General features: G+C 39.0%; 1 protein-coding gene across 1 annotated transcript in view; it reads left to right on the top strand.

Annotated features, from left to right (window-relative positions):
* Positions 1-19,799, top strand: part of LOC128060028 (phospholipid-transporting ATPase ABCA3-like) — a 252,491-nt gene that overhangs the window by 216,546 nt on the left and 16,146 nt on the right. Inside the window, exons 27-28 of the mRNA XM_052652237.1 lie at positions 428-598; positions 1,001-1,191. Of these exons, the coding sequence (XP_052508197.1) occupies positions 428-598; positions 1,001-1,191 (362 nt within the window). The remainder of the gene's footprint in view (positions 1-427; positions 599-1,000; positions 1,192-19,799) is intronic.

The following is a 19,799-nucleotide window of genomic DNA, read 5'->3' as shown; positions in this document are numbered from 1 at the left end:
ACATTATGCTGCTTATTTATTAAGCTGCCTACTGCCCATCTGTATTTCTGCTGTTTAGAATGAATGCCTGTAAACTCAACCTGACAACTCTGTCACACAGAAGCAATGATGATGACATAGCCTTACTTCCCGTCAGGGTTCAGATGCAGATCACATTTGTATGAAGTTAACCTTTTGCAGACATGATCTGTAGCCTTTGCATTTCAAAAAGAACACATTCATTCCTGTATCCCTATGGTTATTTATCTCTTCAAAACAAAAATATTTGTTGATGATGCTAAAAAGCATACCCCTCCAAAAGTCATTTCAATGAAAATGAGTTGGTGTAGACACAGCATTGTGGATATATGAGCTAATTCTGTTGAATTAACGATAACCTTATTTCTTCTTTCTCCTGCACTTTCTCTCTCCTTCTTTGACAATAAAGTGGAGGAAACAAACGTAAATTGAATACTGCTATTGCCCTAATGGGAAAGTCCTCAGTTGTTTTCCTGGATGAACCATCTACTGGCATGGACCCAGTAGCCAGGCGCCAAATGTGGGACACAGTTACATGGATATGTAATAGTGGCAAAGCTATCGTCATATCTTCCCACAGGTATGACCCATTAGGAGACTTGGATGAAAGTTAGAAGTGTATAAGAGAGAATTAGTTTGAGTCAGGGATATGTCAGTGAACTTGTCTAAGTATGTGATGTACATAAGAGGGACTGTGAGCAAATGCTGATTCCTGGGTAAAATCTAGAATACTCAGTTAAGTTCTGAAATCCAGACTTGGTAGAAGGTAGGAAGTCAGGGAAGTGTTTCTCTTGTGAATTTAGAAATCAACTGCTTTGAATCTTTAAATCTCCTCTTTCCAAATATTGTCTTAGTAATGATCACTTGCAATATAAAGCCTTCTTACTATAAGTGTTACCTTATAATCGTAGCTCTGTTTTGAAATATAAAATTTTGCTTCTGAGAGGGAGTCTCTTCATCCATATATCCTTTGTGCCTCTAGCATGGAAGAATGTGAGGCCTTTTGTACCAGACTGGCCATCATGGTAAAGGGGAAGTTCAAGTGCCTAGGCAGCCCACGTCACCTCAAGAACAAGTTTGGTAATATATATACTCTGACAGCAAAGATTAACATTGATGATAATGAAGATAAACTAGAGGAGTTCAAAAAATTCATTGAGACAAATTTCCCAGGTAATGTAGATAGGGCTTACTTGTGAAAATTGTTTTAAGTCACGTATGTTGTTCTGCTGCATGTACTCAATAACTTTTTTCCATGAATAATTGATGTTTATTGAGCTTTTATATTAGGCTCCTTTAGAAATAATTTTTCTATAAATTTATCCCTGATTATGCTAAGAAGCTTTCTCAAAATAGCAGAGGTTCTCACCAGTCTCTTGTAGGAATTAACTAGTAAGATCCATTCAAGTTTATTCATTTAGAGTTAAATTATTGAAGTTAAGTCTCTATTTTTTACCCTTGATAATTTTTAAGGTTTCCCTTCTGTTTGAGCATCTTTCCTCTGCCATTCCCTGATTATTGAGTCAGGCAATGTTTATGAAATGCAAATCCCCTTTTCTTCTTTCAAGGAAATGAACTGGATGTTTGACATAAAAATTTATTCAGCCTTTGTGTACTAATTTCAGCAAGTGCCTCTCTGTGCCCATGATAAACAAATTTATAGCCAGCTTCTATTTATTTGTACTCTCACTACTTTATTTGTAGTCTTTAACTTGAATGATCACTCTATCAACAGTGTGGTAGCCAGATGGTTAGGATGCATGTTTAAAAGCATGGAGTCTATAACAATGATAAAGCAATAAATGGTATTGGCCTGCACTAAGGAAGTGACAGTAAGCATGGAGAGGAAGAAATTATAGGAAATGAACATATATATATATATATATATAGAGAGAGAGAGAGAGAGAGAGAGAGAGAGAGAGAGAGAGAGAGACAGAGAGAGAGAGAGAGAAGAGAATGCAATGGCACCCCACTCCAGTGTTCTTGCCTGGAGAATCCCAGGGACGGGGGAGCCTGGTGGGCTGCCGTCTATGGGATCACACAGAGTTGGATACAACTGAAGCAACTTAGAGAGAGAGAGAAAGAGCGAGAGAGGCAGTTGGAGGCGGGGGGGGTGGGGGGGATGATCAATTAGAGAGGAAGAACCATAATGTAGGAAAGATCATTAATTTAGTATTAATTATATTAGAATATTCTAATAAATATGTCCATCAGGCCAGTTGGATATTCATTTAGCCATTCATTCATATGGAAAGATTTGTGGAGGATTTTTTGTATGCAGTGTTGAAGATAATTAACCACACAGAAGCATATATATATATATACTATGAGCCATTCCAATATCCTGTTTAACTTGAAGGTAATAGAGGACACAAAAAACTGAGGCCAAACTTGTCTTAAAAGAGGTGATGAACACAATAGCTTGGATGTGAAACTACATATGGAAAGTTACTGAACTGGCAATCTTTCCCCATGCTATCCTTGAGCAAATTAGCTATTTCAAATAAAACTTCCCCATTTAAAGATAACAAACTAGAAAGGATGGTCCCTTTATGTACGGGACCTATGCATAAAAATTATCCAGGAAAGGAATAAAGAAAGAACTATAACATGTGAAAGGCAACTTAAATATACATTTCAGCCTAAAATTATCTCTAGGAATTAGAAGACTGTTTCAATTAAATGCTTCCCTCTAGTGGCAAAGAATTTAAGACATCATTCATTTTTTTAAAAGGCCACAGAGAAAATAGTTCCTCTTTCTACAGCATGACAGATTATTCTCTCAGAAATGTACCACTATTAAAATAAAAATACATATTGGAAAACATAAAGTAAACATGCTTCTAATTATTTGCTTAGACTCAGAAAAAAGGGAGAAAAAAATTCAAAGAACCAAAACAGAACAGAAAAAAATTATCAAGCTAAAACCTGATAAAGATGATAATAAAATGCAAAAATTGGTTTTCTTTGAAACATATTTCAATACCAGTACTGATATAACTTTGAACCCACTGCAGTGTGAGAAGCTTAATCTAAGATTCCCACTAAGCAAGGACCTTCAAAAATGAACAAATGCTTTAGCTGCCAGCCCAGAATGTAAGAAGGTTAAAAACTGACATTCTGCCCTAGTAACAAGTAAAAAGCTTAACAAACTAAAAAATCAACAAATCTTCCTAGGATCTGAAAAAGAAGTAAGGGCAAACCACTGCAGCCAATATTGGACAGATAGGCAAATACAGGGAATCACGGATTACCAGATCAGAGAATGTCTAACAGAAACTCCAAGGGCAACCAGTGCCAAGGTGGGAAAACCTGAATTGCATTGAATTGCTGAAAGTACTGTGTGGACACCTCTAAAGGGTAACCACCCCAGAGGGACCAGTTATGGAGGTTTCCTACATATTGTGATATTTACCTCCAGGACCTTAACAAGGCTCTAGGGTATTATCAGAGCCTAAATGACCTCAGAGAGGTTCCAGCCAACTCTCAGCCATCGTGCTGCACAAAAGAGAGGAGAAAGAACTGAAAAACACTTGTAAAGTTCACAGTGCAGAGGCATGGACTCACTGAATTGAGATATACACAGCCTATAGCACACTTCCTCTCCCCAACAACTCGTCACCAGATTTCTTGTTGTTTAATCACTAAGTTGCGTCCAACTCTTTGCAAACCCATGGACTGTAGCTTGCCATATTTCTCTGTCCATGGGATTCCCCACACAAGAATACTGGAGTGGATTGTGATTTCCTTCTCCAGGGGATCTTCCTGACCCAGGGATAGAACCCATGTCTGCTGCTTTGGCATGCAGATTTTTTACCACTAAGTCATCAGGGAAGCCCTCATCACCACATTACAAAATGCCTATTTATAGCCATTCTCCTTCCCAGGAAGCCTGGCTATCAAAAAAAGAAAAAATACAAAGAACACCAAAAAATAAGAAAACACAATTTGAAGACATAGAGCAATGTTAGAGCCAGATATGACAAGGATGTTTGAATTGTCAGTCCTGAAATTGAAAACAACTATAATTGATATACCAAGGGCTATAATGGACAAAGTAGACAGAATTCAGGAACAAATGAGCAATGTAAGCAGACAAGTGGAAATCCTAAGAGAGGACCAAGAAGAAATGTTAGAGATCAAAAATCTAACAGAAATGAAGAATGTCTTTGATGGTTTCAGTAGACTGGACACGGCTGAGGAAAGAACCACTAAGCTAGAGGACAAAACATGGTCCACTGTAGAAGGAAAAGGCAAACCACTTCAGTATTATTGCCTTGAGAACTCCATGAACAGTATGAAAAGGTAAAAAGATAGGATTCTGAAAGACGAACTCCCCAGGTTGGTAGGTGCCCAATATGCTCCTGGAGATCAGTGGAGAAATAACCCCAGAAAAAATGAAGACATGAAGCCAAAGCAAAAACAATACCCAGTTGTGGATGTGACTGGTGATAGAACAATAATGCTGTAGCAAGCAATATTGCATAGGAACCTGTAATGTTAGGTCTATGAATCAAGGTAAACTGGAAGTGGTCAAGCAGGAGATGGCAAGAGTGAACACTAATATTTTAGGGATCAGCAAACTGAAATGGTCTGAAATGGGTGAATTCAACTCAGATGACCATTATATCTACTACTGTGGGCAAGAATCCCTTAGAAGAAATGGAGTAGCCATCATAGTCAACAAAGAGTCCCAAATGCAGTCCTTGGATGCAATCTCAAAAATGATAGAATGATCTCTGTTTGTTTCCAAGGCAAACCATTCAATTTCACAGTAATCGAAGTCTATACCCTAGTCAATAATGCTGAAGAAGCTGAAGTTGAACGGTTCTGTGAAGACCTACAAGACCTTCTAGAACTAACACACAAAAAAGATGTCCTTTTCATTATAGGGGACTGGAATGCAAAAGTAGGAAGTCAAGAAACACCTGGAGTAATAGGCAAATTTGGCCTTGGAGTACAGAACGAAGCAAGGCAAAGGCTAACAGAGTTTGGCCAAAAGAACGCACTGGTCATAGCAAACACCCTCTTTCAATAACACAAGAGAAGACTCTACACATGGACATCACAAGATGGTCAATACCAAAATCAGATTAATTATATTCTTTGCAGCCAAAGATGGAGAAGCTCTATACAGTCAGCAAAAACAAGACAGGAAGCTGACTGTGGCTCAGATCATGAACTCCTTATTGCCAAATTCAGACTTAAATTGAAGAAAGTAGGGTAAAACCACTAGACCATTCAGGTATGACCTAAATCAAATCCCTTATGATTATACAGTGGAAGTGACAAATAGATTCAAGGGATTAGATCTGATATACAGAGTGCCTGAAGAACTATGGATGGAGGTTCCTGACATTGTACAGGAGGCAGTGATCAAGATGATCCCCCAAAAAAGAATGCAAAAAGGCAAAATGGCTGTCTGAGAGGGCCTTACAAAAGGCTGAGAAGAGAAGAGAGGTGAAAGGCAAAGAAGAAAAGGAAAGACATACCAATTAGAATGCAGAGTTCCAAAGAATAGCAAGGAAAGATAAGAAAGCCTTCCTCAATGATCAATGCAAAAAAAAATAAAGGAAAACAATAGATTTGGAAAGACTAGAGATCACTTCAAGAAAATTGGAGATACCAAGGGAACATTTCATGCAAAGATGGGCTCGATAAAGGACAGAAATGGTATGGGCCTAACAGAAGCAGAAGAGATTCAGAAGAGGTGGCAAGAATACACAGAAAAACTATACAAAAAAAGATCTTCATGACCCAGATAATCACGATGGTATGATCACTCACCTAGAGCCAGACATCCTGGAGTGCAAAGTCAAGTGGGCATTAGAAAGCATCACTATGGACAAATCTAGTGGAGGTGATGGAATTCCAGTTGAGCTATTTCAAATCCTGAAGGATGATGCTGTGAAAGTGCTGCACTCAATATGCCAGCAAATTTGGAAAATTCAGCAGTGGCCACAGAGCTGGAAAAGGTCAGTTTTCATTCCAATCCCACAAAAGGCAATGCCAAAGAATGTTCAAACTACCACACAATTGTACTCATCTCACACACTTGCAGAGTAATGCTCAAAATTCTCCAAGGCAGGCTTCAACAGTATGTCAACTGAGAACTTCCAGATGTTCAAGCTGGATTTAGAAAAGGCAGAGGAACCAGAGATCAAATTGCCAGCATCCATTGGATCATCAAAAAAGCAAGAGAGTTCCAGAAAAACATCTATTTCTGCTTTATTGACAATGCCAAAGCCTTTGACTCTGTGGATCACCACAAACTGTGGAAAATTCTTAAAGAGATAGGAATACCAGACCACCTGACCTGCCTCCTGAGAAATCTTTACACAGATCAAGAAGCAACAGTTAGAACTGGACATCGAACAACAGACTGGTTCCAAATTGTGAAAGAAGTATGTCAAGACTATATCTTGTCACTCTGCTTATTCAACTTATATTCAGAGTAATCATGAGAAATGGTGTACTGAATGAAGTACAAGCTGGAATCAAGACTACCAGGAGAAATATCAATAACCTCAGATATGCAGATGATACCACCCTTATGGCAGAAAGTAAAGAAGGACCAAAGAGCCTCTTGATGAAAGTGAAAGAAGAGAGTGAAAAAGTTGGCTTAAAACTCAACATTCAGAAAACTAAGATCATGGCATTTAGTCCCATCACTTCATGGCAAAGAGATGGGAAAACAATGGAAATAGTGACAGACTTTATTTTGGGGGGCTCCAAAATCTCTACAGATGCTGACTGCAGCCATGAAATTAAAAGATGCTTGCTCCTTGGAAGAAAAGCTATGACCAAACTAGACAGCATATTAAAAAGCAGAGACATTACTTTGCCAACAAAGGTCCATCTTGTCAAAGCTATGGTTTTTTCAGTAGTCATGTATGGATGTTAGAGTTGGACTATAAAGAAAACTGAGCACCAAAGAATTGATGCTTTTGAACTGTGGTGTTGGAGAAGAGTCTTGAGAGTCCCTTGGACTGCAAGGAGATCCAACCAGTCCATCTTAAAGGAAATCAGTCCTGAAAATTCATTGGAAGGATGCTGAAGCTGAAATTCCAATACTTCAGAAGTTTGACTCAGCTGAAAAGACCCTGATGCTGGGAAAGATTGAAGGCAGGAGGAGAAGGGGATGACAGAGGATGAGATGGTTGGATGGCATCACCAACTCAATGGACATGAGTTTGAGTAAGCTCCGGGAGTCGATGATGGACAGGGAAGCCTGGCATGATGCAGTCCATGGGGTTGCAAAGAGTCATACATGACTGAGCGACTGAACTGAACTGAACTGAGAGGACATATCAATAGAACACACAAAAATAAAAAACACAGAAAACAAAGACTGGGGTGGGACGTAAAATATCCAAAAACTGTAGGACAGTTACAAAAAGTGTAACATATACATAATGTTGGGCATACCAGATAAAAGAAAAAGAGGCAGAAAAAAATATTTGAAACAATGACTGAGAATCTCCTCCAAATTAATGTTAACACCAACCACAAATCCAGGAAGCTCAGAGAATACCAATACAATAAATGCCAAAAATAAATAAGTAACTATGCTTAGGGATATCATTTCTCAACTTCATAAAATCAGAGAAAAAGTCTTGAAAGAAGCCAGAGGAAAAAGACACCTTAAGCTATAGAGAAATAAAAAATCACATCCAACTTCTCCTCATGCAAGCAAGAAAAGAATAGAGTGAAATATTTTAAGTGTTGAGAGAATAAAACCACCAACTTAGAATTCTGTACCCAAAGAAATTACTCTTCAATGTGAAGGAGAAATAAAGACTGTCAGGCAAAAAAAACTGAGGAAATTTCTTGCCAGTAGACCTGCTTTGTGAGATATGTTCGAAGAAATTCTTTAAAGAGAAGGAAAATGATGCAGGTATAAACTTAAATCTGTGTAAGTAACAAAAGGCACTAAAGAAGGAACAAGTGAAGATAAAAGTTAAAACTTTTATTTTTCTTATTTTTAATCAACCTAACAGTCAAAAGTTTACTTAAAATAATAATGATGTCATTAAAATGACAAAACAGCATTTTCTACTGTCTTCCCAACAAAGGATACCAGTTTTGACAATTACCTCATGAAAGCGTGCCTCTGTAGAAGTCAGAGAGTCCAGCAGAGAAGTTCCAGTATACCAATGAGTAAAAAAAATCCAAGATTAACCTCACATTGATGAGGGTAAGAGGAACAGTTTTATTTTACCAGTGTCACTTCAATCACAAGATGGCACTGCTCAGTGCCAAAAGGAAACTTCTTGGTCTACAATTTCTTCCATGAGAGAAACTAAGAGCATTTAAGTGAACACCTGGCTTTCCAGGTTGTGTGGAATAGTGCCCCCCAAAAAAAAAAAACAGTTATTTCTTGCCCCATTCAGAGCACTGAATATGCTGCATGACTGGATACAGGAACAAACTGAAAGAATAGCAGCCAAGGGTCTCAGATGGTATAAAGGTGACTTAGATCTTACAAACACTTGTAGACCTTATCAGAGAGCCAACCCATGAGTTTCTGGGGACACCTCATATTCAGGCCCCTCCCCAATAGCATAGAAGTACCAATGCTCTACACACCTCACCTACACGCGACCCACATTCTGTGGCTGACTTTGTGTACAACCCAAGAGTGTTAAGAGTAAGCCTCTGAAGACAGCTGGTAGGCCAGCTGTATGTCTGACAGAAAGGTGGCCCAAATCTGCAGAAGGGGTGAAACCACGCAAACTTGAGCATCAAACTATCACTCTATAGAAAGCAGATGGCACACTGTCATTACGTTGGCTGGCATAGCAGGATTGACAGGAGGCATTAAATTTTAAGAATTCATCTCAAAGAGGGAACAAGAAGTTTGAAAAAAGCATACTCATAGAAAAGATTTGAGAAAATCTCAGTCTTCCTAACTGGGTTGATGGGAAGCATTTCCCTCTTGAAGGCAGTTAGAAAAGAATGAAGATGGTGACTGTTCCTTCAAATGTAAAGTCTGAAGTTAAAAACTTATTCTATGCAACTGGAGATATTATGTTCTAAGATTTCAAGCTATACTACAAAGCTACAGTAGTCAAAACAGTATAGAACTGACACAAAAACACATAGATCAGTAGGACAGAATAGAAAGCCCAGAAATGAAACCAAACTTATGTGGGCAATTAATTTATGACAAAGGAGCAAGAATAGACCATGGGGGAAAGACAGCATCTTCAACAAACAGTGTTGGGAAAACTAGACAGCTAAGTGCAGAAGAATCAAGCTAGACTACATTCTCACACCATATACAAAAAAATATAATAATATAAAAATATTATAATCCATATAATATAATATGGATTAAAGACAAATATAAGACTAGAAACAATAATATGTTTTCTAGAAGAAAACATAGACAGTACACTCTTGACATCAGTCTTAGCAATATTTGGGGAGATCTTAATCTCCTCAGGCAAGGAAAACAAAAGCAAAAAAAAAAAACACATAGGACTATATCAAACTAAAAAACATTTGCTCAGCAAAGAAAATAATCAAAAAAAACAAAAAGTCTGCCTACTGAATGGGAAAAGATATTTGTCAACAAGGTGTTATTTTCCAATATATACAAAGAACTCCTACAACACAACATCAAAAAACCCCAAAACAACTTAGTTAAAACATAGCAAAGGACCACAGTAGACTTTTTTTTCAAAGAAGACATACAGATGGCCAACAGGGATGAAAAGAAGTTCAACATCACTAACCATAAAGAAAATATAAATCAAAATGGCAATGAACTATCACTTCACACTTGTCAGAATGACTATTATCCAAAAGACAACAAATAACAAGTGTTGGTGAGGATATGAAGAAAAGGGAACACTTGTGCTCTGTTTATAGAGATGTAAATAGGTACAGCCACTGTGGAAAACAGTACTGAGATTCCTCAAAAACTTAAAAATAGAATTATCATATAATCCAGCAATTCCACTATTGGGTATTTATCCTAAGAAAATAAAAACACTGATTTGAAAAGATATATGCACCCACATGTTCACTGCAGCATGACTCACAATAAACAAGATATAGAACAAATCCAAGTGCCCACTGATAGATGAATGGGTAAAGAAGATATGGAAGGTCATACCTGGTGGTCTAGTGGTTAAAACTCTGCCTACTATTGCAGGGGACACAGGTTTGATCCCTGTGGATCAGAGAGATTCCACAAGTCATGTGGTATAGAGAGATTCCACATGTCATGGGGCAACTAAGACCATGTGCCACAACTACTAGACTCACGTGGTGCAACTACTGAAGCCCACCCACCTAGGGCCCATGCTGCACAATAAGAGAAGCCACCACAGTGAGAAGGCTGTGCACTACAATGAAGAGTAGCACCTACTTGCTGCAACTAGAGCAACCCCACACAAAGCAACGAAGATCCAGTACAGCCAAAAATCAATAAAATTTTTAAAAGAAGATATGAAATGGAATATTACTCATCCACAAGAAAGAATGGAACTTTGCCATTTGTGACAACATGAATGAAAATATGCAAAGTGAAATACCAGACAAAGACAAATACTGTATGATTTTACTTATACATGGAAACTAAAACACAAAGTCAATGAATAAACATAACAAAAGAGGAGTCATAGATATAGAAAACCAACAGTTTCCAGAGAAGAGAAGGGTGGGAGAAGGAGAGAAATGTGTCAGGGAGATTAAAAAGTACCAACTTTCAGTTATAAATAAATGAGTAATGAGCATAAAATAAAATGTATAATGTATGGAATATAGTCAATAAGTATGTAGTATCTTTGTAAGATTAAACTAGAATTATCGTGGTGATCATTTTGAAATGCATAGGAATAGTGAAACTTCATGGTAGCTGAGTGGTAAAGAATCCGCCTACAATGCAGGAAACTCGGGTTCACTCCCTGGGTCAGGAAGATCCCCTTTAGAAGGAAATGGCAATGTGCTTCATTATTCTTGCCTGGGATATCCCATGGACAAAGGAACCTGGTGGCCACAGTCCATGGGGGTCACAAAAAAGTAAGACACAACTTCACGAATAAACAAAAACATGTTGTGTGACAGGAACTAACATGGTGTTGTAGGTCAGTTACACTTCAAAACCAAGCTCATAGAAAATGAGATCAGATTTATGGTTACCAGGGCTAGTAGGGTGAGGGGAGGGAATTAAATCAAAACAGTCAAAAGGCACACATTTCCAGTTGTAAGATAAATAAGTACAATACTAGAGTCGTAATGTACAATATGATAAAGATAACTAACACTGCTGTACCTTGTATATAGAATAGAGAAGACTAGAGATCTCTTCAAGAAAATTAGAAGTGCCAAGGGAACATTTCATGCAAAGATAGGCACAATAAAGGACAGAAACGGTATGGACCTAACAGAAGCAGAAGATATTAAGAAGAGGTGGCAGGAATACACAAAACTATACAAAAAAGATATTAATGACCCAGATAACCATGATGGTGTCATCACTCACCTAGAGCCAGACATCCTGGAGTGTGAAGTCAAGTGGCTTTAGGAACCATCACTATGAACAAATCTAGTGGAGGTGATGGAATTCCAGTTGAACTATTTCAAATTCTAAAAGAGGATGCTGTGAAAGGGCTGCATTCAATATGCCAACAAATTTGGAAAACTGAGCAGTGGCCACAGAACTGGAAAATTTCAGTTTTCATCTCAATCCCAAAGAAAGGCAATGCCAAAGAATTTTCAAACTACCATACAATTTCACTCATCTCACATGCTAGCAAAGTAATGCTCAAAATCCTTCAAGTTAGGCTTCAACAGTATGTAAAATGAGAACTTCCAGATGTTCAAACTGGATTTAGAAAAGGCAGAGGAACCAGAGAACAAATTGTCAACATCCATTGGATCATACAAAAAGCTAGAAAATTCCAGAAAAACATCTATTTCTGCTTCATTAACTACGCTAAAACCTTTGACTGTGTAGATCACCACAAACTGTGGAAAATTCTTAAAGAAATGGGAATATCAGACCACCTTACCTGCCTCCTGCAAAACCTGTATGCAGGTCAAGAAGCAACAGTTAAAACCAGACATGGAACAACAGACTGGTTCAAAATTGGGAAAGGAGTACATCAAGGCTGTATATTGTCACCCTGCTTATTTAACTTCTATGCAGAGTACATCATATGAAATGCCAGGTGGATAAAGCACAAGCTGGAATCAACATTGCAGGGAGAATTATCAATAACCTTAGATACAAAGCTAGCACCACCCTTATGGCACAGAATGAAAAGGAACTAAAGAGCTTCTTGATGAGGGTGAAAGAGGAGAGTGAAAAAGCTGGCTTAAAACTCAGCATTCAAAAAACCAAGATTGAGAACCAGATGGCAGAGGAGTAGGTGGACATGGAGTACATCTCTCTCTATGAATACATCAGGAATACACCTTCAGACACAAAAGTGCATGCAGAACACAGGCTGAGAGCAGACAGGAGTACCTAACCAGAGGAAAAGAATATATGCTGCTGCTGCTGCTGCTAAGTTGCTTCAGTCGTGTCCGACTCTGTGTGACCCCAGAGATGGCAGCCCACCAGGCTCCCCCGTCCCTGGGATTCTCCAGGCAAGAACACTGGAGTGGGTTGCCATTTCCTTCTCCAATGCATGAAAGTGAAAATGAAAGTGAAGTTGCTCAGTCGTGTCCAGCTTCTAGTGATCCCATGGACTGCAGCCTACCAGGCTCCTCCATCCATGGGATTTGCCAGGCAAGCGTACTGCAGTGGGGCGCCATTGCCTTCTCCAAAAGAATATATAGAGCCACGCAAAACTCACTAGGATGAGGAAACTAGAGGGAGAAACAGGAGTGTTAATAGGACTGGACCTGCCCTTGGCGGGTGGCGGAACTGAAGCAGGGATCCAATCCCCACATCAGGGCAATGGTCTGAGTCAGAGGAGAAACATTTAAGGCTGAGAGTGAAACAGCTGATCTGTGGCAACCTAAATGCAATGAGAATCAGACAGTCTTTGCCACAGCCGTACATACCCAGGACAGGGACAAGGGTCCCCTGGAAGGCACAGCAGCTGGGAGCTAGTCTGGGGAGTGTGGAGCAATCCCAGGGCAAGGACTGCTGTTGACCCAGAGAGTCGTATTGAGGGGAGGTGAGGGAGGAGATTGTGGTGGGAAATGCCTGTGGAGGAAAGCCAGGCAGCCACAGAAGCAAGGCGATACTGTTGAATCACGCACAGTAGGTGGAGCCACCACTATTGCCTCTCTCTCCCCACATGCCAGCATCGGCAGCTGAACAATAGAGAGGTTAGCCCATCAAATGCCTGATACACTGAACTACAGAGCAGGACCCCACCCAGGGTGCTCCTTTAAGTGACTAACGCGCCAAACTACAGAGTAGGGCTCCACCCAGGGTGCCCTGTTAAGTGCCTGACATGCCAATCTACAGAGTAGGACCCCAGTTAGGGGGGCCCCTCTATGGGCTTGATGCACTGAACAACAGAGAAGGACCCCAGGCAAGGGAGCCCTCTAAGTGCCTGAAAGGGTGGAACTATGGACAAAGACTGGCCAAAGAGGCTTTCTGATCACCAGCTAAAAGAGGCTAGAAAAAAGACTCTGACAGTGCCATAACTCGTGCAGCAGAGGCAGTCCATGTCCCTGCACACTTGGCGCCTCCAGGATCCCCACAAGCCAAGCAGCTGCGCCACCTTCAAGCTCAACTCTCACTGGAACAAAGCTGCCACAGGCAATAAAAGTCTTGCGTCTATGCACGCAGGGTCACTTCAGTCGTGTCCGACTCTTTGCAACCCTGTAGACTGTGGCCTGCCAGGCTTCTCTGTCAGGGAGAAGGGTTCTCCAAACAAGAATACTGGAGCATATTGGTCAATACTGTTTGCTATACCCTTCTAGAGCACCACATTTCCTGCTTCCCTAGCTGCCAAGTCCCCTGAGTACTAGGTGCTGCCAGAACCCCTGCAACTCAAGCAGCTGCACCACCTCCACACCTGGCCCTCACAGGGGCAAACCCAAGTCCTCCAGGGCAGCCTCAGGAGCAAACCCCAGTGGACGACCCATATGCAGAGGTGGAAATAAAACCACAAGTGAAACCCAGGGGCAGTGTAGCTAAGGAAGAGGACCCAAAACCTTTCCACCAGCTGTACAAACTGCAGATTAAATCCACACGATCAACTAGGCAGACTCTGTGTCTATGAAACGTATAAAAGGTCATTGAGAGCTCCCACAAAAGAAATCACACTAGTTCTGATAGCTGTGGACATTGGAGGCAAGAACATATAGGAGAAGGACCAGATTAGAGTCTGAGATGCCCCCACAGCAGGTCCAGAGATCAGCACAGTGTTGGAGGGCATCCTAGGGAAGTGAGGTGGACTGTGACTCCCAGCAAGAAAAAGGACTTTGACAGCAGTGACTCAAGAAAACATTTATTATTCTTATGTTTTAACTTGCTCTGTAGTCTTTTGGCTTTTTTTTTTTTTTTTTGCTTTTTTTTCCTCGCCCAAAGCCTGTTGTAGTTGTCAATTTTTTGGCACTATGAAATTTAATTGGGCTTCCCTGATGGCTCAGAGGTTAAAGCATCTGCCTCCAATGCAGGAGAATGGGTTCAATCCCTGGGTTGGGAAGATCCCCTAGAGAAGGAAATGGTAACCCACTCCAGTATTCTTGCCTGGAGAATCCCATGGATGGAGAAGCCTGGTGGGCTACAGTCCATGGGGTCGCAAAGAGTCGGACATGACTGAGCAACTTCACTATACACTATACTACTATGAAATCTAATTAAGCTTTTGAGCTTTTTTTTCCCCCTTCAGTCACACTTTTTATTGCTGTTATAAACCTCTGCCTCTACATTGGGCTTTTGCAGTTCTGTGGAGTTTTCCTTTTTCTATTTTTTTAATTTTAATTTTTAATTATTTAGAACTATTATTATTTTTTCTACATGGATTCCTTTGGCTGCTTTTCCTACTGTTCTTCTCCCCTTGCACTTAATCTTTAATATATATAAATCTTCTTTGTCTACCTCAATTTAACTTTGCGTATCTATTCTTTTTTTCTTTTCTTTCTTTGCTTTCCTCTCAACATTTTGTTAGTTTTATTTCCATTGCGTTATTTTCCAATTGGTCCCTTGTTTTAGTTTTGTTTTCTAGTTTGTGCTTTAGTTAGTTTTGTTCTGGTAGATATAATTTTTGTTTTCCTTTGTTCACTAGGTTGATCTATTGTACTTTATTTTTGTTGGACTGTTTTGATTTTGCATATGGGTGTATATGTATATGTGTATATTCAGTCCCACATTTTATTGTTGCTATAAACCTCTGCCTCTACGTTGGGCTTTTGCAGTTCTGTGGAGTTTTCCTTTTTTTTTTTTTTTTTTCCTTTTTTCTTCTTCCATTTTTTTTCTTTTCTCTTTTTTAGAATTTTAATTTTTAATTTTTTTAAAAAGCCTAGTATATTTTTTCTACATTTATTCCTTTGTTTGGCTTTCCTACTGTTCTTTTCCCCTTGCAGTTAATCTTTGATGTATATAAATCTTCTTCATCTACCTCTATTTAACTTTGCATGCCTATTCTTTCTTTCTTTTCTTTCTTTCCTTTCCTCTCAACATGTTTGCTAGTTTTGTTTTCATTGTTTTATTCCCCACTGGGCACTTTGCTTTAGTTTTGGTTTCCAGTTTGTGCTTTAGTTAGTTCTGTTCTTAACTGGTAAATATAATTTTTGATTTACATTGTTTGCTGGGTCAATCTACTGTACTTTATTTTTGTTGGACTGGTTTCACTTCGTTCATGGGTGTATATGTATATGTGCATATTCCATTATTTTAATTATTATTTGCCTGATTTTGTAACTGCCATTTGTCTGGGGTTCATCTTTGGTTTCTTGTTTTTGGATATTTGCTTTAATCTCATTTAATGCCATAACAAACCACTTGTGGAACCTTTGTTCCTGGCCAGAGATCAAATCCTGAGCCTCTGGAGTAGGAGCCCTGACTCCAAGACCCTAGACTACTAGAGAACTAACCCTAGGGAGTATCAAATAGTTAGAACTCACACAAAGGAAACCACTTGAATACAAGACCCAGCATCACCCAACCACCAGTAGCACCCTGTGCAGGATGCCTCATCTAAACAACAAACAAAAAAAAAAATACAAACCAAATCATCAGCAGACAGGACTACCATCTCACTCAGCCTTGTCCATCAGAGGAAAAACAAACAAACAACAACAACAACAAAAAAAAACTCAGCACAAATCTCACCCTATACAAAGCTTACACAAATGCTGGACCAAACTTAGGAAGGCAGAAAGCAAAAGAAAGAAAGAATTCAACCTTGAAACCTGGGAAAAGGAGACATCAAACACAATAAGTTTAAAAAAAAATTAAAAGGCAGAGAAATGCTACACAAATGAAGGAACAAACTAGAAACACAGAAGTCCAAATAAATGAAGAGGAAATAGGCAAACTACCTGAAAAAGAATTCAGAATAATGATAGTAAAGATGATCAAAAACCTTGAAAACAAAATTAAGAAAATGCAAGAATCAATTAACAAAGACCTAGAAGAATTAAAGAATAAATATACAGAGATAAACAACACAACTACTGAAGTTAAAAATACTCTAGAAGGAATTGATAGCAGAATATCAGAAGCAGAAGAATGAATCAATGAGCTGGAAGATAAAATGTTGGAAATAACTTCTGAAGAGCAGAATAAAGTAAAAAGAATGAAAAGAACTGAGGATAGTCTCAAAGACCTCCAGGACAATATCAAACACACCAACATTTGAATTATAGGGGTCCCAGAAGAAGAAGAGAAAAAGAAAGGATATGAGAAATTTTTTGAAGAGATTATAGTTGAAAATTTCCCCAACATGGAAAAGGAAATAGTCAATCAAGTCCAAGAGGCACAAAGAGTGCCATGCAGAGTAAACCCAAGGATAAACATGCCAAGACACACACTAAGCAAACTAACAAAGCCTAAACACAAAGAAAAAATATAAAAAGCAGCAAGGGAGAAGCAACAAGTAACACACAAGGGTAAAACCATATGCTTAACAGCTGATCTTTCAGCAGAAACTCTACAGGCCAGAAGGGAATGGTAGGATATATTTAAAGCACTGAAAGGGAAAAATCTACAACCAAGATTACTGTATGCAACAAGGATCTCATTCAAAATTGATGGAGAAATAAAAAGCTTTTCAGACAAGCAAAAGTTAAGAGAATTCAGTACCACCAAACCAGCTTTAAAACAAATGTTAAAGGGACTTATATAGTCAAGAAATACAACAGAAGAAAAAAGATCTACAAAATCAACCTCAAAGAATTGAGAAAATGGCAATAAGAACATATATATCAATAATTACTTTAAATGTAAATGGACTAAATGCTCCAATCAAAAGATGCAGACAGGCTGAATAGATACAAAAACAAGACCCATATATATGCTGTCTACAAGAAAGCCACTTCAGACCTAAAGACACATATAAACTAAAAGTGAGAGGATGAAAATATATATTCAATGCAAATGGAAAGTAAAAGAAAGCTGGAGTAGCAATCCTCATATTAGACAAAATAGACCTTAAAACAAAGATTACAAGAGATAAGGAAGGGCACTACATAATGATCAAGGGATCAATACAAGATGAAGACATAACAAAGGTAAATAAATATGCACCCAACATAGTGGCACCTGAATATATATGACAAACAATAACAGACATGAAAAGAGAAATTGACAGTAACACAATAAGAGTAGGAGACTTTTATACCCTACTGACACCAATGGATAGATCATCAAATCAGAAAATTAATAAGGAAACACAAGTCTTAAATGATATATTAGATGAGATGGATCTCATTGATATCTCTAGGACATTTCATTCAAATGCAGAAGAATGCACCTTCTTCTCAAGTGCACATGGAACATTTTCCAGGATAGACCACATCTTGGGTCACAAATCAAACCTCAGTAAATTTAAGAAAATTGGAATTGTATCAAGCATCTTCTCTGACCACAATGCTACGAGAATAGATATCAATTACAAGGAAAAAACTGTAAGAAACACAAACACATGGAGATTTAACAACACTTTTCTAAATAACCAACAGCTTACTGAAGAAATCAAAAGGGAAATCAAAAAATTTCTAGAAACAAACGACAATGAAAATACAACTCAAAACCCATGGGATGCAGCAAAAGCAGTTCTAAGAGGGAAGTTTATAGCAACACAATCCTACCTCAAGAAACAAGAAAAAATTGACTAGACAGCCTAACTTTACACCGGGAAACTTTACAACTGGAAAAAGAAGAACAAAAAAACGCAAAAGTATTAGAAGGAAAGAAATCATAAACATATGAGAAGAAATAAATGAAAAAGAAATGAAAGAAGCAATAGTGAAGATTAATAAAACTAAAAGCTGGCTCTTTGAAAAAATAAACAAAATTGACAAGCCTTAGGCAAGACTTATCAAGAAAAAAAGAGAGAAGAATCAAACCAACAAAATTAGAAATGGAAAAGGAGAGGTTACAACAGACAATGCAGAAATACAAAGGATTATAAGAGATTATTAGGAATAACTATAAGGGAGTGGTGGCTGCGCGGGCGCAGGAGGGCCTAGAGGAGCTATCCCATGTTGAAGGTCAGGAAGGGCAGCAGTGAGGAGATACACCTCATCCAAGTTAAGGAGCAGCGGCTGCGCTTTGCTAGAGCAGCCATGAAGAGATACCCCATGCCCAAGGTAAGAGAAACCCAAGTAAGATGGTAGGTGTTGCAAGAGAGCATCAGACAGCAGACACACTGAAACCATACTCACAGAAAACTAGTCAATCTAATCACACTAGGACCACAGCCTTGTCTAATTCAATGAAACTAAGCTATGCCCGTGGGGTAACCCAAGACGGGCGGGTCACAGTGGAGAGGTTTGACAGACTGTGGTCCACTGGAGAAAAGAATGGCAAACCACTTCAGTATTCTTGCCTTGAGAACCCCATGAACAGTATGAAAAGGCAAAATGATAGGATACTGAAAGAGGAACTCCCCAGGTCAGTAGGTGTCCAATATGCTACTGGAGATCAGTGGAGAAATAACTCCAGAAAGAATGAAGGGATGGAGCCAAAGTAAAAACAATACCCAGCTGTGGATGTGACTGGTGATAGAAGCAAGGTCCAATGCTCTAAAGAGCAATATTGCATAGGAAGCTGGAATATCAGGTCCATGAATCAAGGCAAATTGGAAGTGGTCAAACAAGAGATGGCAAGAGTGAACGTCGACATTCTAGGAATCAGCAAACTAAAATGGACTGGAATGGGTGAATTTAACTCAGATGACCATTATAGCTACTACTGTGGGCAGGATCCCTCAGAAGAAATGGAGTAGCCATCATGGTCAACAAAAGAGTCTGAAATGCAGTACTTGGAGGCCATCTCAAAAACGACAGAATGATCTCTGTTTATTTCCAAGGCAAACCATTCAATATCACAATAATCCAAGTCTATGCCCCTACCAGTAATGCTGAAGATGCTGAAGTTGAATGGTTCTATGAAGACCTCCAAGATCATTTAGAACTAACACCCAAAAAAGATGTCTTTTTCATTATAGGGGACTAGAATGCAAAAGTAGGAAGTCAAGAAACACCTGGAGTAACAGGCAAATATGGCCTTGGAATGTGGAATGAAGCAGGGCAAAGACTAATAGAGTTTTGCCAAGAAAATGCACTGGTCATAGCAAACACCCTCCTCCAACAACACAAGAGAAGACTCTACACATGGACATCACCAGATGGTCAAC

The sequence above is a fragment of the Budorcas taxicolor genome, chromosome 2 (assembly GCF_023091745.1).
Source record: "Budorcas taxicolor isolate Tak-1 chromosome 2, Takin1.1, whole genome shotgun sequence".
NCBI classification, from domain to species: domain Eukaryota; kingdom Metazoa; phylum Chordata; class Mammalia; order Artiodactyla; family Bovidae; genus Budorcas; species Budorcas taxicolor.
Note: the sequence above shows the minus strand (reverse complement) of the source record. Positions and strands in the feature narration are given on the sequence as shown.